The following is a 24,402-nucleotide window of genomic DNA, read 5'->3' as shown; positions in this document are numbered from 1 at the left end:
CCCTCCAATAAAGTGTACAATATTCTTTTTTATTATTTTGCTAGCACTTCAACAGATGTGTTTCATAATTTTCTATGACCATGCACTGCAACTGAGATATTCTATCTCAAAGGAAAACAAAATATTCTGATGTCATATATAAGTTCCTTCCTTTAAATCTTCACACTAAACAGGATAAAATAATCAGACCCTTGAAGTGCAGTTCTCCAGACAAGCAGGAAGACGATATTCATTTCTACCTTGAATTATTATTAATGTCAAACATCTTTCAGCTCTTTAAACTAACATGAAATATTCTAATAATGTAAATACAAGCAAATACTCCAAGGGGAATGTTTACAGCCAAATACGACACTGTAGTGCTTTTGAGTTCTAATCTTAGCAACATTTCTGTTTCTATTCTATTTGCAGTCACAGTTTCAAGAAACGGAGTGATGAAACACCTTTTCTTATAAGTACCAAATAATAAGAATAATATCTCATTTTCAGTAATAGCAGCCTGATGAGCAACATCTAGTCTTGTTATTGCTATTCTTATTGGCTATTACATGCTCTTCACTGCATATACAAGTGTATTATAAGAACACATTGTTTGCTGAAAATCAAAGTTCTTCAGAATAATTTCAACTAGTGGATTCCTTGCTGTGTCTCTCTTCTATTCATGATAGAATTAAATACTAAACCTGTTAACAATGAAAAACCTTTAATATCTCCATATAATTTTCACTCCTGACAGAACAAAAAAGCCCTTATTAAGGTCTGTGCATGGCATAAACATCCCTCTACATTTCAGGGAATGAGACTGCACTAAAACTGGTTTACAAATCCAATTTACTCCAACACTTCTTAAAAAACTGAGCAGGATAACCAAGCCATAAAACATCTTTAAAATCAGTTTCTTCACTTGTTCTATAAACAATCTTCCGTTTCCTAAGGAATATCCAATATTTTCTTATTATGAAATTCTAAAAAAGAGTGAGCTAAAATCTCTGTGCAAATCACTGCTTAAGGGTAGATCAATCCCAGCTTGTAGGAAAAGATTTATCTTAAAAGCATGGAAACATTAGAATACGGGGTCTCATGTTTTACTTCAATAAGACTACTGACAGTCTTTTCTTTCTGGTCTAGAGACACAAGCAGTTCTAAAACTAATCCTATTAGAAGATTTCAAATAATACACAGTTCAAATTAATGTACTTTTCCCATATCTGAAGTCCATAGACAAGAAATTTTATCTAAGAAAAATAGAACAACTTACACTGCATTCATCTTTACTTCCTCTAATTTATAATATAAACTGCACAGCACCCCAGTTGCAGATATGTCTAGCAGACACTTAAAGAAGCAGTACAAAAGTCAAGTTAAGTATAAAGCTAACTTTCCTTTGATTTATCCTATCAGGCTCTCGCAATTCATTTAAAGACTATTTGAGCTGGAAGTTGGTTTTGGATCATTATGGTTTATGGGGATGCATATATGCTGGGGAGTTTTTGTAAGCCTTTTTTTAGTAAGTGCCATGATTTAATTAGATGGAGGTTGCTTTGTGATGTCACAGAATTTTTTATACTCAGATATGGTTAATGTTTTTCTACTATACAAAATGGACTCCCATTATACAGAAGGTCCTCAGTGGAATTACATTTATTTTTTAGAGGACATTCCGTTGACTAATTTTGTTGTTATTACAATTGTAAGTTATTAAACTTCTGAATTATCAAAATCCAAGTTCTGAAAAAGGAAATAAAATCAGAACATAAAAATCAACGTATCTCATTGGAATAAGTGACATCAACTCGCATACCTATCGTGTTTTTCCTCAAGACCTGTCAGACTACATATTTGTTTTACCTTGGACCCTGTGGAGGCCAATGCAAGTATCCAGTGCTAAATTTACAGAGAAGATTATACAGTAGATATTCTTATGCAATATTGAGTGTCTCTATGGCATAACACAATTCTGGTGGCTATTTGAGAGAAATTAGTGCATAACTGTCTTACCTCTATTCCCCACATATGTTTTTCTGCACAGGAGATATTCCTTTACCATTCTGATTTTTTAAATTTATTTCTAGTCTTTAAGAATGTATATAAACCAATGCTAGCTAAAATGATATTGTTATAGCAGGTAAATTTTCTTCATAGTAACAGGCAAAATATTTCTTTTATTTTTCCTTGTTAATACTTCCACAAAGACTTTATATGGAATCATGCAGCTTTCCCTGGGTTTGGTCCTAGTTTCCCCATGTACAATCTGAAATCTTTGGCCAAGAATATATGAACCTGCAGAAAACAAGATATATGCAGGGTTTAAACATAACTGACTCTCACAAATTTTATATACATCTGTGTTTTCAGTGAACTGCGCTTCTAAGAAAAAGAAAAAGATATTAGAGACACAGTTTCAAGCTTTTAAGGAAACAGTCAACTGAATACAAAATGCTTTCTGTTCTAAAAAATATCCCCCAATAAATATCCATAATTTGAGTAACCTGTTGACACAGATAACACATTTTCACAGTGTCTTCAAATGCAAGACATATGCAATGTTTTCTTCTGAAGCTTCCATGACACAAAAACTGAAGCACATGGGCTACTTCCATGTATATGAAGATTTGCAACAAACCTGGTCAGTTCTGCACTTGCAGGAGCATGTTTGGGTTAAGATCAATGCTTCTGTCCTTGATCCTCCTTCATCATATCACAGTGTGCTCAAGTCTCCTTATCTGCAGTTAGGAGGGCCCCTGGGCATTCCTGGTTGAGGCCCTGGGAAGCACGGATTTCCAGGTGGATAGCCTGGCACTCCATTCCTTCTTGGCCCTGGGGGCCTTGTCACAGCTATGGATGGGGGAGGAAGGTTTCCTGCTTGGCTCTGTGGGGGATAGTGGCTGCCTGGGGCAGGGCCAGGATGCTGGAGTGCCTGAGAGGAACCGGCTTCTTGTGGCTGTCCTGTCTTCTTGGAGTTGTTACCATCCTGTCCTTTCTTGTTGTCTGAAAGGTGTTTGGAGGACAGAATTAACAAAAAAGCTTACAAGTCAGAAATTCCCTGACAGGGAAATTCTGCAGCTGCCTGACCCCCCCAGAGTGCAGTAGAAAGTGTGGGTCTCCCCTACCAAAACCAATACATCTTCATGATCTTTTGCTGCATTTTCCATTCGGTTATTTCTGCAATTCTGTGAGAGACTGAAATGGTTAATGGCTTAAACATCATTAAAATCACTGAAGTATTTGTCCACTGTAGTAAACCATGAAAAGAACCAACTGTTGGTCTGTGACTAGGAGCCCACCTACCCAATATGCCTCCTAACTGGAGGACTTGAGCTAAGATAAAGGTGATATTGTTGTCCAGTTATGCCAGGTAAACAAGGTTGGGAGAAGAAGGATGTATTCACAAGGAAAGCCAAACTAAGCTGAAGTTGGCTTTCAACTCAGCTCAGCTGAAAATCAGCTCTGGCTGGCTTTGGCAGAGGGAGGCCATAGGCCACAAACTCATTTGCTGAGGCAGGGTTTACAAACTCTTCCCCTCCTGTGAGAGACAGGACTGTCAGTGGTTAATGACTCAAATGGTTCAAATGGTTAACAACTCTCCCATTGGCGAAGGCACCAGGTTGCTTTGCTGAGGCCAGGTGCACATGCCCCAGGGGAGGCTATAAGCCAGATAAGAAGGAGACCCTGCAGAGAGGGGATGATGCTTTTTATCGGTAATTTTCCCTCCATCGCACAACTGGAAAACGTCCCCCTCTGCCCAGTGAAGGTCTGATGGGGCATAACTGGCTCAACTGAGAGGCTGCTGTCGTGTCTTAGAAGGTGACATAAACCATCAAAGACCCCCAAAGCACTCTCCAGAGTCATTCTTGAGGCATTCCACCAAAAAAGGACTGTATATGACACAAAAGTGTTGCAATAAATCCCGGGTCTGTTCCAAGAGACAGTGTAAAACTTCCATCCCCCTCCCCAGGGGAGGTGTTTGGGCATTCTCACCTAGCCTGAATGTATATTAATCCATTGAACTCTGTGTTTCATGAGACCCTCAACACCAAGAAGACCAGAGGAAGAGGATCAATGGGACACCACTGGTACCCACATGGTAGCAATACTTTCTGCCTAATCTGTCTCTCTGTCACTTGCCTTCTGTTTCCCTCTTTTTTATTTCTTTTTATCTCTCCTTAGCTCACATTTACTGTTATAATGAAATCCACACTATTTCAGCATAGATCTTGTTTGCACCTTAATTCAGGTAGAGTTATCCCTCTAATAACTTTAATAATCAGATCATACAGGGAAAAGTGGAGATTTTTCCCAAGATGCACTTAAATATCATCTGTCAGTGGTGATAAAGGCAGTAATTAGACACGGCTCTTCCAAAGACAGTCATCTCTAACCTGGGTTTCCCTCCTAGGGTTGAGCCAGTTTAGCAGCTGTGTAGCATGCATGCATGATGAAGAAAAGGAAATAGATGTAGCATCATGCATGCATGATGAAGAAAAGGAAATAGCCAGCAAAATCCCTTAGGACAGACTGAAACCTGCCTGCCCAAGCTATATTTTCTGTTAAGGACTGCTACCATACTGTGTTCTGGCTACACCTTCTCCAGGTGGACCTGGCACAGAGGACCAAAGTATCCTGAGTCTTTCTGGGTCAACAAAATACAACAGAAGGGTACAAGATTTAGACTTCAAATGATTTGTGGTAGATAAGAGGCATCACTGACATTCAGACCATTCTTCAAGTGGTATTTTTCAGTGGGACTGGGACCTCCAATTCAGTATAGTGCAGCTTTTTACTTCGGTGCTGCCTGGTGTGAAATAATTTTACAATATTTCTTAAACAAGCCAAAGAAAGAAAAGTAGACTGGAGATTAGGCTAATATTTGTGATTCAGTATTGTGAAGATATTTCAGGAGTTTAAGGCAAAGGGAGCAGTCAAAGCAGAGAGGAAGACTAATATCACACATGCATGAATTCCTCATACTGAGACATTCAAACCAGTCCTTACCTTGGTTTGGACTGGATTCATCTTGCTTGCCTTCTTTAGGCTTTGGCAGTTCTGTCTCAAAAGGATTTTCTTCTTGTTCATTTGATTTTTGTGCCCTTTGTTTATTTCTTCTTTTATTTTCTTCTGCTTGCTAATGACGGGAAGAGAGAAGGCATCTTTCAGTAACCCAAATGGCTTCTCTAATATTTAGTAAAATAAAAAAATCAATAATTCTCTATTCCTTACACTTTGTAACTTCTTTTTAAGTTCCAGGTTAGCTTCCTTGTAAGATTTGGATGTCGCGTTGAGATAATAAATACTCAGGCTAAATTTAAAGAATAATAATTTCTTGTTAGACAAGGATTTAAATATAAAGGCTCAGAACATTCCTATATACAGTTGTGATCATATAAAGTCTATATCTTTTCCTTATGTATCGTGCCTAATCAGTACTAGTATTTTGACAATGAATAATGAACGATGTGTTTCCTTACAGTATGAAGGCACTGTTTTTTGAGGGGGAAAAATAAAAGAAATTATCCTCTCTATTAATACTCTACCTTCAACCTTACAGTACGTAAGGATATTCCATAAAGCAGTGCTTCACTGTGAAGTATCTCTTGAAGAATAACTTATAATAGTTAATTAATTTGTATGATATACTTTAAAAATTACTAAATTGTATTTATAAAAGCTATTAAACTAATGCAGTAGGCAATCTGAAATACTGTGAAAAAAAAAGCATAGTTTTTTATTTTTGTTTTTAATTATAACCTCCTTCTTCTAGTAAACAAAAACAATACTGCATAACATAATGCAATTTTCATTTGTTAGTGTATGGAATTACTGTTGTGATAACTAGAGAATTAGTAGTTTTCACCATCCTGATTTAATTAGAAATTAATTTGATATGCAGTCTTTTATTGACATAATCAGTACATAATTAATTATATATATACATAATGGTATCTTAAATATTGTATTATCAAGATAATATGAATATGTGGTATATATGGATATATAACATTTACATTTTTATATAATATAATGTTTATATTATATTTATATTTTCTATGTATATAATTAAATAATAATAATGATGATGATGTATATGCTGTTTCCTCTACTTTGTCTCATTTTGCCTTGTAATTTTCCTATGCTTTTTTTTTCCCCCCCTCTATTTATTTTTGGTGTCTTTGCCCTTTATAGCTAAGGGTTAAAATAGAATACGGTGTTAAACAAACTCTGACAAAATTTCATCTAGTAATTTCGTCTTGCTCATTCAAAATCCTTCTGCAAATTCCACTGTATTCTGTAATCATCTCTATATTTACTTGCAGTTCTAAAATGCAAAGTTAAATCCAAACTCATGTCTATGTAGAATTAACTTTTAGTTCAACTGTATGTTAAATAACCCAATACATATATATACACAAGGCAGGTCAAAATGCCTTTTTAAAGCAAAACTCAATACAGTCTCTGAGGACAAATATTCTGGGGTCATTTTCTTTGCCAGGTATTGACTGACTTACAAAAATCTTTACCAGCCCTATTTTATAAAGTCTCAAAACCCTGCCTCACACCTGTCCCAATAGCATAGAGTAGTCTTTATAAATAAAAGGTATCAAAGATCAGACTCACTGAAAGTTACTGAGAATAACTCTGCTCCATGGTGTTCTTGTTTCTATTGAACTTATTAAGGATATATGATGCGCTATTCTGTGTACAGGACTAGCTGATCAGTGTTATAACACTTCATAGCCCCTACAGCCTTTTTATATTTAACAGTTTTGTCATTATTGTGGCAGCAACATTTTTAAAAAGAATAACAAAACCAAAAAGAAAGCCATTGAACAAAAAAGAGATATCAAGGTTTCTGCAAACAGACATTAAGAATGATCAAATAAAACACTCACAAATTCTTCAGGTCCTGACCACTGGACAATCAGTCCTGTACTTAATTAGATATTCAGGCAGTGAAGATTCAGAGTGAAAGAAACTTAATAGGCCTTATAGTTAATATTCTATACATACACCATCAGTAGTATAAAGGGTAAGATGAGTCCAGGGTTAGAGGCATAGCCAAATACCTTCCCAAACCAGGAAGGGAAGTCATGCTCCAGAGTTTCTGATATGACTTCAAACATTCTAGTCTTCCCACTATTAAACAGAGAAGTTGACAATATGTCACATACTAATATTATGGCAACTATGAATATATATGCTAATCACATCACATCAATCTTGGGAAACGGACAATAAACTGTATGTTAACCTTATTTAAAACTTTGCACTCTGGAAGGAATAATATATTAAGTAATATTTATTTATTCTAGAGGGAAAATAGACACCAAAATTCTTATTGTATGCTAGTAGTTTTCACCTGCAGTTGCCACCAAGATTACTCCTCAAAGAATCAGTTGTGAACTCCTTACCACCAACCAATGAATGAAGTGAAATTTGTGCTCTGTGAAGAGGGAAAAAAAAACCAAACCCAAAGAGTCACAAACTTCAAAACAGATGAGACACTGAGCTACCAGCAGGAAAATGTTTTCCTTTTTAAACACAGAGCCGTGTCTTAGCAGTATTTATCCACTGGCTGCTCAACTTTGGCATTACCCATATGTAGTTTGAATGAAACTTCATTACTTTGAAGTGTTCCCCATTAACAGTTACACTGAAGGTTTCACATTTTTTTATGAAGAACAGCTTATCTCTCATATGACAAAGTGGCAAGCATCATCTTTCTCATTTTGAAGAGTAATCTTACCATTTCATTAATATCTAATTGAATAACTGCTTCTACTCAGATCTGACCTCAGATGTCTCCCTTTGTGGTTTTTTTGCTATGACTCCAATAAAATACCTTAATTTGTATCTTTTGCTCTGTTATAATTACTTCTGTAAATTCAAAGGATTCTCTGTTCTCTCAAAATTTTTGTCATGTCATGCAGTTCTCCCTTTTAGATACCTGTGGCTATTGCAGTTGTCTAGACACAATCTCATTTTGCCTTTGGCCAAAGTTAATGTGTTGAGACTTCTACTCCTTTACAAAGTGCACTGGAAATCATGCAGATGTCATTTGACTTTACTTACAACAGTAATGTATTATCTAAACCTTTCATTGCAAACAGAATATCTCTTTTACTATTCTTCTACTGTTGCTTTGTTAATGTTTTGTTTAAAACCAAAGAATAAAGACTTCTAAAATTTTTAATTTCATATCCTGTTTGTTGTTGTGTAATCATTATATATATATATACATATATATGTAATCATATAGTTGTATTTCATGCTACCTGGCAGGTAAAGATGATGAAAATGGTCTCAGGTAGTGTGCATAGCAGGAGAAAGTGTGGCAAAATCTAAACTAACTTGAATGCAAGGCATATGTTTGCATAGGTAGGGCAAGCCAAAGTATTTAGAAGGAACTAAGGAATATGGAGATCTTGAAGACTTCAGAAACAAATTCAGCTTGACAGTGGTAATACAGACACATGAAATTCTGATTTGGAGAGAGTCAGGACAGTCGAAGACTGAAATCCCAATACCTTTAGCACACCATCGTACATTCTGATATGCCCTTCCTACATGACACAGACATTTCCTAAAAACCATCTCTTTTAAGCCAACAGACTGATATTCACAGCAGGTCATTGCTCTACTCCTTAAGAATAGTTTGTCTTTAGTGCAGTAGTATTGATAATTTTTATATTAAAATTAATTAAAAGAAAGGATCTTCTGTTCTACACCTCAGATAAAATTTTCCAAGGAATTACTCAGTTTTCCAGGATTTCAACTTTAAAATCATAACACTCAGACAATCAGGTGCTAATGCTTATTATGGAAGCACTTCTTTACTGCATCATTCACTGTAATGTGACAAAGCAGTTCACTACATCAATTACAAAAAATGGTTGTAAAATGCAAAAAACCTGAAAGGACCACAGTCAAAAGATGGTGGGATGGAGACAACGGTGTAGACAACAGGCAGTGTGGAGAGAAAGAGGATGAAAAGCAGCATGGCCATGTAGAAGTTATTGGATCTGGAAGCTTTGAAGACCCTCTCTTGGGGGACATTGCAGCACATCACCGCCCAACACTGCAGGTACATCGATGTGTGGAGGCGAAACACATTGATTGCTGGGAGGCATGGTGCATAAAAAGATCCCATCCTAGAAAAGAAGCAAATAAAAAAATAAACACATTGTTATAGGACTTCTGTCTTCCTACATATGCCATTCACGGCGTGCTTTGTAGCCATACAAACTGTGCACTAAGAAATTCATAAAACCATCTATCTGGGGTTTTGTTACTGGTCTTTGCTCTTTTTTTAAGAAGGAGAGAATTCTCTATATGAACCTTTGGTTTCAAAGTCCTCTTTCTCTGCAAATTAAATGATCACTTGATGAAATATTATTCTCTCTTAATTTGTCCAGTAGCATTTTGCTTGTTTCATGTAAAAACTAAGTATTACCAACCCCAACAGCTAGGAATAAACAAAATAATTAAGTTTATACTTTAGTATTTTCTTAATATAGTAACATCATTTGAGGAAGGATATTTTTAGCTAGTTTAACTTTACGTACTCTGTCTTTATTTTAACTTCTGTTGTCATGGTCATTTAGCCCTTCAGACCAACATTATGTTTATAGATTCTGCTAAACACTGGTTTTTTCCCTATTATATGTGGTTGCATGACACTGTGGTTATATGTGGTTATGACACTGACACAGTTGGCACCATTTTACTTTTATCACACTTTGTTTCTTGTGTCATGCTGACTGAAGAGCAGTTACATTCATTTGCTTGACCCTTTCTTCTATTCTGTTTGAGATGAGAAGAAGTATGCAAAATAGAAATTTGACAAGCTCAAATAAAAGAAAAGCTAATTAATCTTACACAGGTATTAATGATAAATATGTTTTGGGAATGTGTGCTTATTATAATTCAGTCAACCTTTTTTAACTCATCTGATATGCTTGATTCAGTTTAAATCATCAGATAATATTTTGAAAAACAACACAGCTCTAGTGGCTTAGCCCTGCAAACATGAATTAGCATGAAAATGTGGTCCCAGCTCTGCAATAATCAGTAAAATGAAGGATTCTGTATCTAAATAGCATCACAAAAGCACAAGTCACAATTTATGTGTCAGACAGCATATATTGGAGCATGGCAGCTTAGAAGTACATGCAGAGTCTGTACATGTAATGAAGTATAAAAATGGTAGACGTGTATAGAATTTTTGTTGGGGAATAATCAGGAATCAATTTCCTCACCCAGTCTCCAACATCTGTCTGGTAGACAATGATTTTCAGCCTATCTTCAGAAGTGTTTATTATAGTAGTCAAAAGTATTAGTGACATCAATTGGCAAGTACCAAACGGAAAATAGAGTTTATGCTGCAGCCTCATCATTTTGAGGACCAGCAGCTTGAGAAATGTTTCCTACCATAAACTGGAATGGCAGTTCTAAGGTAGATAACAAGGTGCCAGTTGCAAAGCTGAGCTGCTTTTATGAGATGCAGGACACAATGTGAATGCCTCAGATGCTAACAACAGGGCTGGACTCCCTCCAGCCCTACTTACGGCGTGCTGCTGCAAGGCCAGGGGTGGTGCCATGCTCAACTCCAATGATAAATCCTCAAATCCTCCATGTGAACAAGCCCACAGTGCCACCATCAGGCTCCCAGTACAACAACCCCACAGCGGCAATTGGTTGCAAGGACTGCAAGATATTTGCAGCTCTTGTCTGTATTTCTGTGGTATTCTAAGATTCTGTAGCAGTAGCATTGTTTGCACATTCACATGCCTGCAGTTAAGAGTAACTACATTCGTTTTAAGGCCTTTCTCCACAGGAAACATGTGAAGAGAGTGGTAAGGTAGTTGGAAGGTTGAAATTCAAAGCAAACAGTACAGCAAGCAGTCAGACAACATAAGATTAATCTATGCAGGTTTTTACTGGTTGGTTTTACCAATTCAGTGCAAAATCCTGAAGTATCTGGTCCCACAATCTTAGCCCAGAACTAGTTTTGAAGTGTTCTCACTGATTGCAGTGTACCAGAGTTCAGTGTACATTTCATTATACTTCCATCAAACCAAAGAGATGGGACAAGATCAGGATTTCAGAAGGATCCTTCACAGAAACAGCCAAATCCTGCCATCCTGCAGATGCAACATGCATTGTCACACCTACCATATCATGCCTTGGTTAAAGATCAGTCCCAGCACATTTCCACTTATATCAAACTCAGAATATGATGGCTGAAAGAAATGATACAGGAGTTTTAATTAGGTTTGCAGAAGGGTTTTTAAGATGACTTACACTAGATTAAAACTCTCAGTTCCAACAGCAGCAGTACACTGGTATCATTTTACAAGGCCTCTTGTTGCATCTTATCAGTGAATCACAAAATAAATGTTATAACTCATATAACAGTCTTTTATGTAGTTTGCAGTATTTTACTGAAAATCTTTTTTGTATTTGTTCAGAGGAAAGTGCTAAGAGAGAATTAAAAAATATTCTGGTTACTAGGTAAATTTTAAAGAAACAATTCAGAAATTTTCCATTGGAGTGGCTAGTGGTGGTCATGTAATGTGTCTTCTAATATAGTACCAGACATGCTATTTAATGTTATTAATGTGATTTAATGTGATTGAATATCTGATTGAACTACTGCATTACTTTTCATATTTCAGCAGTTACACTGTTGAGGAATTACTTTTAAGCACTGATAGATGTTGCCAATCATTGTTTTCTTTGTTTAATACAAATATCTTATCTATAAATTGAAGGTGTTTGATTCTAATTTTTACTTTAAGATTCAGCCATGGAGTTTCGTTATTGATTTGTCTGTTGAAGAAAGCCCTGTATCATATATTTTTTATTTCTGGTGTAGACTCATGCCACAAAAATTATTTAGTCTTATATTTCTGAACTGAATCCAAAAAATGCAGTAAAAGAACTGTTCAGAAACTTTGAGTCTTTTGAGCAGCGAAGATATTTATTTGTTGACTTCGGGAGCAAGCGTGGTTCACACCACAAGGAACTTGCTCAACGTGGCACACAAAAATAAGAGTTTTTATACAATCCTTCCTTCATGATTCTTTACATATGATTTACGTATGATTGCATCATCTATCTATACATACTAACAATAGGTGGAGTACAGGCAGAGTTCAGGCAGAGCTTAGGGCAGTGCTTTACACGGCCCTCAATTTTGGTGGTACATCTGCTCCTTCAGCCTCTGAGTCTGGGGGCGCCCAGAAGCCTTCCTCAATTTGACCTTCCTAACTTTCCATTGTCTTTGCCCCAGTCACTGAAGCGTGGAGAGAGCCTTGGCTTTAGGCCTATTTCTCCTATTCAAACGTCTACTTTAGCTTACTTTACCCTAATTTATGGCCCCTAGGTCCATTGAATAATGTTTCTAGCATTCTTCTTAAGGTTAGGTCAAATGAACAAAACAGAACAAATTTTTCTTTAGCAACATAGACAGAGCAGGTATGAGGGGCCTTCTCTCTGCCAAGCAAGACATTCTGGTTAACTCTTTTAGGCCTTGCTCTCATTTCAGTGCTCTTCATTTGATCCCGTCATTCTGTTTTTCCAAAGCTTTCATCATTTCTACATCTGTTCTTTTGCCCTAATTATTAATTTTTTATTCATGAACATTTCTGTTTGCAAACTCTGAATACACTGAATTTAAGAAACAATTGAAATGCATCCATACACATTAGTATGTGTGCATATGCACCAGAACAAAACTTTCTGGTAAGAAATTGTGGCTGTAAGCTTCTTTGTTTGCACCTAAATGTGTGTTTCAAACATATCGTTTATATTATTTAGATCACAAAATCTTGTTCACTCACCTTTCTCATAAAAGAGTATTGCTACATCACAGCTGGTGACTTGCATGAATCACCATACTAGTGCACAAAAAGACCATAATGTGTGACTTCTAGATACCAATTATACTGATGACTGATAGAAGGAGTAAAGAGTACGAAATGCAAAAATAACTATTCCCTTATGGCTGAACAACAAAGTTATTCCATTGAAATCATCAATTGAAGCCATAATTTTTGACTTATACTATGTTATGGTGTTGGAATATTTGAAGTCCCTACAGGTTTTCTGTGTACTTTTGCGTATGTATACACATATATATGCATATATTTACGGTGATCTGCTATACTTATGTTGTGTGTATTTATGAATCTGCTTCCATACAAGGAAGAGTTCAATATTCAACTTGAAAAGCAGTTGACTAATAAGATCTATATTGGATATAATATCAAAAGCAACATGGAGAGAATTAATAGTATCACACAGAATCAAATAATGTATGACTGCTCATCATAACATAACATAGGGTCTAGAAAATAACTGGAAATCTAATTTTTAAACAAATAAAAGGGAGTAGCTTTCCCACACAATGTATAAGTTAATTTCTGGAATTCTTCTGCAAAGAATCTTCTTGATTGTCAAAAATTTTTGGGATATAGAAAAAGTCTAAAAATTGGATCCATAACCACTAACCACAGAAATGCAGATATAGCTAGTTTCTAAGAAACCTTTTAAAATCAGATATTTACAGAAATTCAGTGATTTCCAGTTTCAACTTCTACTTCAGGCTGTTGTTTCAAGCAGTTTACTGGCTGCCAAATAAAAATGTCAATTATAAGCTGGTTCCAGGATCCCCTACAAGCAAATGCATTGTCGGCAGTTTTTCTGCTCATGCTGTATTCAAACTCCTCCATTTGATTTTGATATTGCAAGTAGGTTATAATTTGTTTGTGCACAACCTGGCTGGCTGGCAGTCTTTGTCTCCAGCCCTATACCAGTACTATTTGAGACACAATGTAAAACCCTTAAATAATGCTAAAATTTTGTAGGAGCCAGTGAATAACAATGCGATTGCAGTATCAGATACCTGAGTTTTTTAGTAGAAAATACCAAAACTTTCTCTTTTTCTGAAAAATTAACATTTCCCAAGGTTCACTTTTTAATAAAGAAAGAAATTTCTATGTGTAGGAAGGTAAAATTTGGAGGGAAGAAGGGCATAATTATGGCAGAACAGCTACAATGACTGTTCATGCAGAGGTACCTATGATAGTCTTAAATTACTTAACTCTTTTCTGTTCTAAGGAGTCTTCAGGAACTTCACAAGCTGTTACAATACTATGAATACTATTTAAGAGATGAAAAGCAGCCTTAAATCTTACAGTGTACATATCTTAGCAGGAAAATTTAGCCTAGATCAGGTCAGAGTAAAAGAGGGAAAGTCTCAAATCCCAAGTGAAGAGTTCTATACCTTCTTATGTTACTAACTTTACTAAGTTAACAACCTTATGCTAAATTAATTCTATTAAAAATATATATATATACATAAAATAAGATTTCTTGAACAAGATTTTTCCTATTTTTCTCAACAAGCACTGTGTGCTAAAAGCCACTATCCAAACTCCTGTAGAAATCAAGGTGATTGTATTCTATGGAAGAGAGAATGAGTCTTCAAACTGTAAAAGTGGGAAAAATATGTACTCAATGTTCTTACACAATCAAATAACTTTTAAAACTTAAGTTACCAGAATCTAAATAATAAGACAAATATTAGAGCATATACGAATTCCAAGAAAAACTAACATAGTGATTTTAAAGATAATGTGACTAGCCACAAATTAACTGTAGGATTGAAAGGAAAATGCAATTTGTTACAGAAATGTGAAGTAATAAATAACAAAAACATTTAAAATCAGATACTTACGAATCCATACTCCAAGTCCCAGCACCAGCAGTAATTGAAAAACCTAACAAAGACAGCTCTCAAGAAATCGCCAATTAAAATTGTGATGTATGTTGTCATCGTGTCAGATACTGTCAGGCGCACAAATTCCTGTTTAGAGCAATATTCTCTTTTAAGAATACATTTATGCAATTAACAGTTACAATAATAATGAAATACTGGACTAGATGTGTAACTGTGGTTATCCTGCTTCAACATGGAAAAGACTCCAATCCTCCTCTACAACCACTTATTCTGTAATATGCTGAGAGAAATACTGCTCCTCATTTGCTAGAGGTATCCTTTGCTCTAATTTGTGCTCATATTTTCTGATGAGAGTTCCTGGGTATGATTAGACAGGGAAAGACTTCCAGCCAAGATTTTTGCTATAACAGAAATATTAGCTGACATCTTAAACTGCTTTTGGTGCCTTTGACTTTGAGAAGATTATTTAAAAAAAAAAAAAATGTGACTATCTTCTTTCTCAGGTTGTTACTGTGCCCAGTGAATATGAAGAGGAAAGAAGAAAATCATGATGCAAATCCTCATTCCTCTACTTTAATATTGGTATGTTCCACTAAAGCCTCTTGTAACAGGCCTAATAGTCCAAAGCTTGCCCCAATAGTCCAAAAAGCTATTACCCTCCCTGATCTGAAATTAAGGGGAAAGCTAGTTCAGTCATGAGCTCTTGGTGTTCACTTATTATTCAGCATCAGTGAAAGAATAGAGGGCCTGGTGATTTATTCATTAAGGAGGACAAATTGTCAGATAGATGGAGAAACAGCAAAAGTGATTCAATATTGAATTTGTTTTTGTGGATAAAACAATAACAGCAAAGTATGATCAAATAGAGGAAAAGAGTATGTTAGAAAATTGTTTTGAAACCACATTGATGGGTTCATATGAATAAATACTCAACTGAGTCAAATAAAATAATTAAGCAGATTGACCACTAAATCACTATTGTTCTTTTACATTATTTTACTTACACTAAAGACAGAGACAACTTCTCAAAATCATACTGCTGTAAGAGCTGACTAACACACATGTCCTTGTTTTTCAAAATTGCTAAACAGGTTTTGCAAGACAAGTTGAAATCAGGAAGAGGAAGATTAGACAAGAGAACAGTGAAAAGGAGCGGAAAAAAAGAAACATTTTCAATGCTGTCAACTAACAGAAGAAAGAATTCCCCACTAGACAGGGTTCAAAATAAAATAAAACAATTTTTAAAAAAAATTTTAGTTCAAGAAGAAGTCCCACATCTGCTTCTGTTCACCTTTTCCCACCTTAGTGACACACTAGCAGAAATAGAGGTTAGATATCATATTCTGTAACTGACCTATTTTCAAATATGAGCTCAAAGAAGATATATTACCTGTCCCACCATTGTTTCCCAGCATGGCCCTCTGGGGACGTCAGCAGGGTCCACTTGTATTGGAGGAGCAGTCGAATTTTCTGGAATAGTACCATTGTACAGACTGGCTTCCCATATTGTCATGTTATACTTGACTATCTTTTCTTCTTCCAACTAAGTAAAAAAAATAAATTGGGAGGAAAAACAAAAAAAAACCCACAAAACAACAACAACAACAACAAACAAAAAAACCAAAAACCAAAAACACAAACAAACAAACAAACAAAAACAAAAAACCAAAACAAAACATGAGCTTGTTACAAACAGTGTGTTCTGTTTCAAGATTCCCATGATAGTTCAGGTATGGATGTAATTTAAGTATAGAAAGAAAAGTATGCCTTGCGCTGACATGTCTGTGACTGACTGGAGGTCCTCATTCTTACCCAGCTACATGTTAAAAATAGTGAAGGGTAGTAAATATCTTGCCTTGAGGTTGATTTCATCCATTAGGGCGATAATGAAAGTGTAGAGATTGCCAAGAAAAAGCGCAAAGATTCGTCCCAGCTGCCATCTTAGAGCTATTCGAGGGTGGTAATTTTCCAGGGAACTGATTACATCAAACAAAGTTGGACAGAACATTCCTAAAAGTGACATTACCATGTTCACCTATGGAGAAAGGGGAGAAAAAAGTTTACAGAGAAATGTTAGAAACTAATTCTTCTGTTATTGTTGATTTGGATGAAGAATCTATTACTACTTTATATTAGGGTTTTAATTTAATAAAAACCAAAATCCACTCTTAATATCACAAGTTGTTTTCACAAAGGAGGAAAGGCTTGAAAAGTCAGTTGCAACCTTATTTAGATGGATTTTTTTTCATTTTCCATTTCACAAAAATTTCAAAAATATTGTGACTAGAACCTACAATTTAACTAAAATTCTACTATAATAGGACTTGACAAAAACCTATTTCTAGCACTGGTTTACTCTATCATCTCTACCACATCTTCCCCAAAGACAGACAGCTTTCCTACAAAAATACTGCACTAAATTCAATTTATCTGAGATCTCACCCAAAATCAATTCTAGATGTCACAGAATCGTAGAATCACAGAGTATCTCAAGTTGGAAGGGACCCATAAGAATCATCAACTCCCTGCTCTCCACAGGACTACTGAAAAGTAAGCCAAATAAATAAGAGTGTCACCCAGACACTCTTTGAACTCTGGCAGGGTTAGTGCCTTGACTACTTCCCAGGGGAGCCTGTTCCATTGACTCAACACCCTGTCTGTGAAGAACTTTTACCTAATGTCCAGTCTGAATTTCCTCTGATGCAGCTTCATTCCCTTTCCTTGTGTTCTGTTGCTGGTCCCCAGAGACAGCTCAGCGCTTAGTCTTCTGCTGCTCCCCTTTGACAGGATCACAACTCGGCCCGTTCTTCTCCAGCCTCAACAAGTCAAGTGACCTCAGCTGTTCCTCTTTAGTCTGGCTCTCAAGGCCTTTCACCATCTTGGTCACTCTGGACATGCTCCAGTATTTTGGAGCATGTGTATTAAAGCACCCAAACTGCACACAGGACACAAGGTGGGGACACACCAGTGCAGAGCAGAGCAAGATAATCACCTCCCTCGACTGGCTGGCAATGCTGTGCCTGATGCACCCCTGGACACAGCTGGCCTTTTTGGCTGACAGTGCACTGCTGACTCATATTCAACTTCCATCTACCCAAACCCCTGAATCTCTCTCTGGAGCTGCTCCCCTGCCTCTTATTCTTCTATTGGCACGTATACCCAGGACTACCCTATCCCATGTGCCAAATCCAGCACTTCTGCTTGTTAAATTTCATGTGGTTGTTGATTTCATATGGCCCAGCTCTCTATCTTATATCCCATATGAGTAGTTCATAATCAGTCCTTCTTTATTCCTGACTTTCTTAGAAATCTCTAATAAGAGTAACTTATCATCTTAACAGTATGGAAATGGAACAATTTCAGCAAAATGAAACAAAACAAACAAAAAAGCCCCACACAACATAACTAGCTTTTATGGAAAACCAAAAATACACATAGCTTATAAATGCTACAAATGAGTGAGTCATTCCAGTAATGTAACATTCCTAAGTGATTGCTGAAAGTTATTTCAGGTCTACTCCAATCTTTTGGTTCTAATTCATTTTGCCAGCCATAAATGAAAACATGGAAAAAAAGTTTAAGAGTGCAGTTATTCACCTTCAATGTGAAATAATACTGTATTACAAAAAATGTATCTTTAAGGCCTAAAATCAATAAACAAGAAACAGGAGACATTTTCTCAATCTAAGTCATAAAGGTTGTTAGAAAGCATAAAGATGTTTATTTGAGATTAATCATATTAGAACAACTAAGAAAAATTACTTGATTTAGTCACAAAAAAAAAATTGTTTATAGGACTGTAGTCTTCTAATTGCTCTGCAACAAGGTTTTCTGAGCCATGTTTGAATCCATTTTGCTAGAACAAGTATAAATTTTTAAAAATTTCTGATTTCTGCCATCAAGAGGGTTAGGACTGCGCTTGCTTCTCAGAAATAATAGGGCAGCAGAAAGGCATTGGACCAACCAATGTATTCACTCACTTGCAAATGTGTCTCTTCCCTCTACTAAAAATTTACATAGATTTGACTGGTGTTCTTAATGAATAGAATTAAATAGTTTTCTTTTTGTTGTTTTTATATTCTTGGCTTTTTATGACTTCTAGAGACAATAAATGTGTTTGTTGTTTTTTTTTTTTATTTACTAGTAGGCAATTAGTAGTGTTTTCCGTGCATGGCTTGTGGCACGCCCTGGGAAAAATATGTAGATATTTTATTAATGATTACAGGAATTCACTGATGTTTAAATATTTATTTACTTAGGTAGTATTTTTGTAATTAAGATTATCTTGTTAAAGTAATAAGTCACTGTTACCTCATAACATTGAAGATAGAAACAGCCAATCAAAAACTTGTAGCTACTGTCTGTTGCATCACTTGGATTTATAACTTCAAAAGACAGGATTTACATTTTAGTGACCTGCTACCTTTTACCTTATTATATTAACAACTCTATTGAGTTTCATAAATTAGTGCTTTGAATAAATTTTCTCTTAGGAGAATTATTGATATTCATAATTTTTTGGTATTTATAGTAGATGATAAGAGTTTCATTGTAAAAGTATTCATTAATTTCTCTTTGTACTGAACTGCACAAGCTTTTTGATCTTCAGGTCTTCAAAGTATCTAACATTGATCTTCAGGTCTTCAAGGTACCTAACATAGTTTATAACACATTGTCTCAGTCACCATCAGACCTAAGAATTTATGCTCAATATGGCCCAAACGGAAAAGTTGCAGGAGGCAACTGCAGACAATTTGACTAACCACGAGCTCCTAAAATTCAGACTATTTGTAACCAGATATGTATCCTGTTTATCAATAGAAACGTTGGATCTTGTTGGGGTGCTGAAGAGTCTTAAATCAAAATCCTCACTGACTCTGCTGTCTCGTATTCTCCTGAGGGAACAAGTCCCAGAGGCATATGTGTGCATAACAGGAAATGTTCTCGGTCATACCAAGGGCTGGTTGAGGTCAACAGGTACCCAGGGATGAGCAATAACAAGGAAAACATATATGAATAAGACATAGACTACAACTACATTAAGTTTGGGAACTTGTTCAGTCTAGTCTGGTCATTATGCATCAAGTAACATACAGATGATTTCTCTTTCATGCTTTATATAAATCTTTCTTCAGACAAAAGTGAATTTCGGCACCATAGCACTGGCATCCACTATTTACCACTCTTTCCCTTTTGCTTTTTCTGAACCTGGCTTCTACTTAATTTATTTTATGTCTCTTAGTTTTCATACTGGAATACATAGTAAACATGTACTTTAATAGAAAAGATGTGTCCTTTGGGCAGTATTATATATAGTACCAGTTAATTTTATTGAAAGTTTTCTTTTTGTTGCATGTGAGAGGAAGGACAGAAGGCACTGCTTTTTTTTTCTCTCAAACATTCACTTTCTATATTTTCATTCTTTTCTGTATTTTTTACCACTTATCTGAATCATGTATGTTTTTTCTCATGCACTTTCTATCTCCATTTTTCCATGCCTTGACTACACATGGTCCCCATCTCTAAAGCATTTCTAATTTTGGAAAACAGATGTTATTAAGATAAGAAGTGAAATGAGGCACAGCAATTTACGAAGTTTAAAAGTGAGAAATTATTACAAATGAAAATGCAGAGCTTTAATGAGACAGAATGCAGCATACTGATTTTTCAAAATACAAAAACCATGATGGGATTCTAAATTTCAAAAGTATAAATTTTCTCATATATTTTCAAAGATATAGTAACATTATACTTTTACTGTGAAGGGTTTAACTGGCTTGTGGAGAGCTTTACTGAAAAAAACATCATCCATTAATTTTACCCACTGTTCTATTTCTAGTTCAATTTCAGAGAAGGACTTGATTTATATTCCGGGCTTCTTGTCAACTTGATTCTCTGTTGCAGATTTTCTTCCCCTCATTTTACCACTGACAGTTTCGCTATTCTCTGTGGCTTAAGAATTGTGGAATGATGTGCCAGAAGAGGGGCATCATGCCATCATGCGTACAGGATAGAGTTATTGTTAACAGCCAATGTGGTTTTATATTCACTATCTGCTGAGTGAATCTCAAAAGCCCTCTTTGCCCTACTGAGGCAGAATTCTCTTTAGAAAGGCAACAACAACCAAGAGGCACCCACTGATTATTAAAACTGTAGTTTGAAGGACATTTTTTCTCTCTTTATCATTATCTAGTCTGGGTACCAAGTCCTGGTATTATATTCTGAAAGCTAGGAATTTACTTCTTAAAGGGGCTTTTCCAGCTGCTCTGAATCTGGTAAGAAATCCTGTCAGCATTTAAATCACATCTAAATACCAGCCCCACTAGTATATCAAACTGTGCCAACACAACATTAAATATTGAACAGTCACTGCTTGTTGGTTGAATGATAATTTCATTAAGAGTAAGCAGTCAAGTTAAAATAAATCATAATTTCCACTAACAGTGATTGCAGCGGTCATTGGTTTGTCTAAAAGCTCCTGCAGAACCATTTAAAATGCTTTTCCAGTAAATAATTTCAATTTTAAAAAGAAATTAATTAAGAAATTATATTTCATAATAATGAAAGCTGCCTAATTATTCCTGGAATTAAATAGATCATTGACAACATGGCAAAATAATTTAGTATAAGTGTACTCCATACCAAGTTCTAGGAACATTAAATAGCAATATATTTTTGATTCTGATTCTGATTCAGAGGAATCAGTCTGTCTACTCATATGTTTTCTCAGTTTTTAAGTAGATTTATTTTCAAAAACTACAATAACATATTTGAGGAAAAAGGGTACTCAGTACCAAAAAGATGCTCCTATTACCTATTAGCACTGCAAGCTGTCTTCTATCAAATGAGAAAAGTCAATGTCATTCGGCAAATTTTATTTAATTTCAGAACACTTTGCCAAGGGAATTGGTGGCTTTATTCTGCTCTTTACCAAAATCTCCAGAGTCATGGGAAAATTGGCACACAGTGCAGAATCATCATTCATCCATGACCAACCACCAGGCCACAGCCACACAGCAGCAAGGATGCAATGGCTGATGAAATCCACCGACAGTCCCAGCCTATTTCCACTAACTTCCTCCTCTCCATGACACACAATGAAATGGGATTTGGACTGATTTCTGATAGAACTAGGTACTGCCAATATGGAGAGGGAGTTAAAAAATTTACAATATTATGAAAGATGAGGAGAGTCAGAAAGAAAAAAGTCTTTTCCACAAAGTCATCAGCAACACTTTATTACAGTGTGAGCTTCAGGAACCGGCAACAAAAAATATACCCTGGATTGCCCCATGGACACAATAATTGCATGTAAACAGTTTTCAATACCTGAATGCATCCAGTGTGATGAAATTTCCTACAAAAGGAGCTTAATAATTTTATGAAGAAGGTAAATTTTTACATTCTGCCACTTTTATTGTATGTAAGAGCTGCACTTTCATTTACCCTAAGTAGTACAGTAAGTGTTAATGGGATTTTTTTTGATTAAAATCTCCGTCTATTAATGATGTGAACATAAGGAAACAATCTACACAATAAGAAGAATGTGTAAATGTCTGCTACATAGAAGCCAAATATGTTTATGTAATTAAATATTAATATCCAATCTAGTGCAATATTTATACCTCATAATTATGTTAATTACGTGTCAATAGGAAAAATTCTTTAGCCAAATAATGTCAGTGTTGCTGTAATGATTCTCCTCTAGAGACATAGCTGCTCTGTAGTTTTGTAATACAGTGTCTCCTTAGCAGTACTTTTTTGTTATACAAACAAAACTAAAGCAATGAACATAAATACACATTACCTGCTTTCCAGATTGCAGTATAAACTAATATAACAGCTTTTGATAGCACAGGTCTTGTTAGTACAAGTCTGTTACTACACCTTTCAAATGATAGAAAACTGAATTCCTCCTGAACTGTTTTCCTCTGCTAATCTGCTGACTAGCCTAGAGCTTGTGTCGCTTTAAAGCAGTTTTGCACATAATTTTTCTTCCCATCAAATCAACATGTAATAACACGTAACTTAATCCTGTCTCAACAACCCTACTTCTCTGGATTCCAGAGGTGGATTACTTCAGATTTTAATGTTACTTTCCCAGTCATCTTTTGGTGTTGAAAATCCCAGATTGATTTACTTTGTTCCACTGTTGGCCATCTTATCAGCTTTGTGAGGCTACCTTATCTTAAATCAAGTATGTACTTTACACTCCAGCTCAGAAGGTAAGCTTTAAGTAACAAACTAATTTTACAACATGCTCAGCAGTACCTTTACTAAGAAAGTAAAACTTTTCCAGGTTTTAATACGACAACACTGACTTCAGATGCATGCTGCACACTGTCATGGCAAATGCAGTCACTGTCATCATTATACAGGCAGGCTGCATCTGCTTTAGAAGGAAGCATTAGGCACAGATTAGGTAAAAAGAAATGGTATAGACCCTTGGACAGGGCAGATGGAATTGGAAGGCTTTAGTTTCAACCAGCTGCTACACTGCAGAATTGTATCCATGAGGCCCCAGATAATTTTGTGCCCATACACGAGTCACTTTACTTGGACCAGTCTCAAAGAAAAGCATCAACAAACTGGGTCCCTTGAAGAGGGCTTGTGAATCCATAGAGTATCTGGAAAACAATCTTAAGAGCAGGAAACATATTGGCCTCAACCGAAAACTAAATAAATTGATATTTGAAAGAAGCAACCAAGAAATTTTATTAAGCAGGAGTAAAAAGCAATTCTTTTGTTAGACATTTACCACCCACACTCAGAATATTTAAATTATCAGGAAAAAAAAGGCAACATGCAAAGCAGAGGAACACAGCTTCAAACCACATCTATTATAGAAATGTGCTAGCACGAACTTCATTTCTTTCCCACCACCCGTAGTTCTCCAGACCTTCCAAGGCAAATTGCTGGGATCTTCTGACAACAAAAAAGATGAGGTAGCCACTTCCAGCAAGTGTGCATAGGGCTAAGAAGTTAGCAAGAACCCTCAGAAATCGAGTCAAGTGAATATTTTCCTCTTTTCGACTCTCCTGCTCCTCCAAGATTGATTCCTGCGCTTGTTAGAAAGAAAAGAATATTATGAATACTTTAATGGTCAAGATCCCACATTACTTCCTAAATTTTTAGAAGTCAGTTAAATAAGTTACAAAGCTGTAAATGCACATCTGCACTTCACGTTTTGAGATGAGCCTATATTATGTCATAAAATCTTGTTTAAATCCTGGCAAATTCTCGGTTTTGGCTCCCCATGGTTTGCTTTGCCTTTGTTGTGTGTGTCCCCACTGAGTTTTGTTACACTTGTACTCATGTGCCGAAAAGAAAACGGTACGTTCTGTCTGCTTGCAAGGTGATATGAGGCTGAGTGACACAGCAGGATACATGTGTGATTATTTGTCAGCAAAGGAACTGTCACACTTCAAAAATGTGCACTTGTGAGAAAAGGGGAAAAAGTTTTATTCTGAAAGTCAGCAATTCGAAAGGAATAAAAAGATAGTCCAGGCATAGGAGTCCCAAAAGAGGCAAACAGTGCAAACCTTCAGAATAAAATATTTGCCCCACATTTATCCTTGGCCATGACTGATAAATATTAAGACTGGTGTAACTGTAGTCTCCAGTTTTCGCTGCAGAAGGAGCTTTTACTGTGGAGTGTCCTT

General features: G+C 35.9%; 1 protein-coding gene across 1 annotated transcript in view; it reads right to left on the bottom strand.

Annotated features, from left to right (window-relative positions):
- Positions 1–2,719: 2,719 nt before the first annotated feature.
- Positions 2,720–24,402, bottom strand: part of TMC1 (transmembrane channel like 1) — a 58,594-nt gene continuing 36,911 nt past the window's right edge. The window contains exons 11-20 of the mRNA XM_050329309.1: positions 23,605–23,799; positions 16,596–16,775; positions 16,131–16,283; positions 14,738–14,866; positions 11,170–11,237; positions 8,907–9,146; positions 7,006–7,131; positions 5,218–5,296; positions 4,993–5,122; positions 2,720–2,988 (exon numbers count right to left, since the gene is read on the bottom strand). Coding sequence (XP_050185266.1) covers positions 2,720–2,988; positions 4,993–5,122; positions 5,218–5,296; positions 7,006–7,131; positions 8,907–9,146; positions 11,170–11,237; positions 14,738–14,866; positions 16,131–16,283; positions 16,596–16,775; positions 23,605–23,799 — 1,569 coding nt within the window. The remainder of the gene's footprint in view (positions 2,989–4,992; positions 5,123–5,217; positions 5,297–7,005; positions 7,132–8,906; positions 9,147–11,169; positions 11,238–14,737; positions 14,867–16,130; positions 16,284–16,595; positions 16,776–23,604; positions 23,800–24,402) is intronic.

The sequence above is a fragment of the Myiozetetes cayanensis genome, unplaced genomic scaffold, assembly GCF_022539395.1.
Source record: "Myiozetetes cayanensis isolate MyiCay16 unplaced genomic scaffold, myiCay2020 scf4, whole genome shotgun sequence".
Lineage (NCBI taxonomy): Eukaryota > Metazoa > Chordata > Aves > Passeriformes > Tyrannidae > Myiozetetes > Myiozetetes cayanensis.
This window is presented reverse-complemented; position numbering and strand designations above follow the sequence as displayed.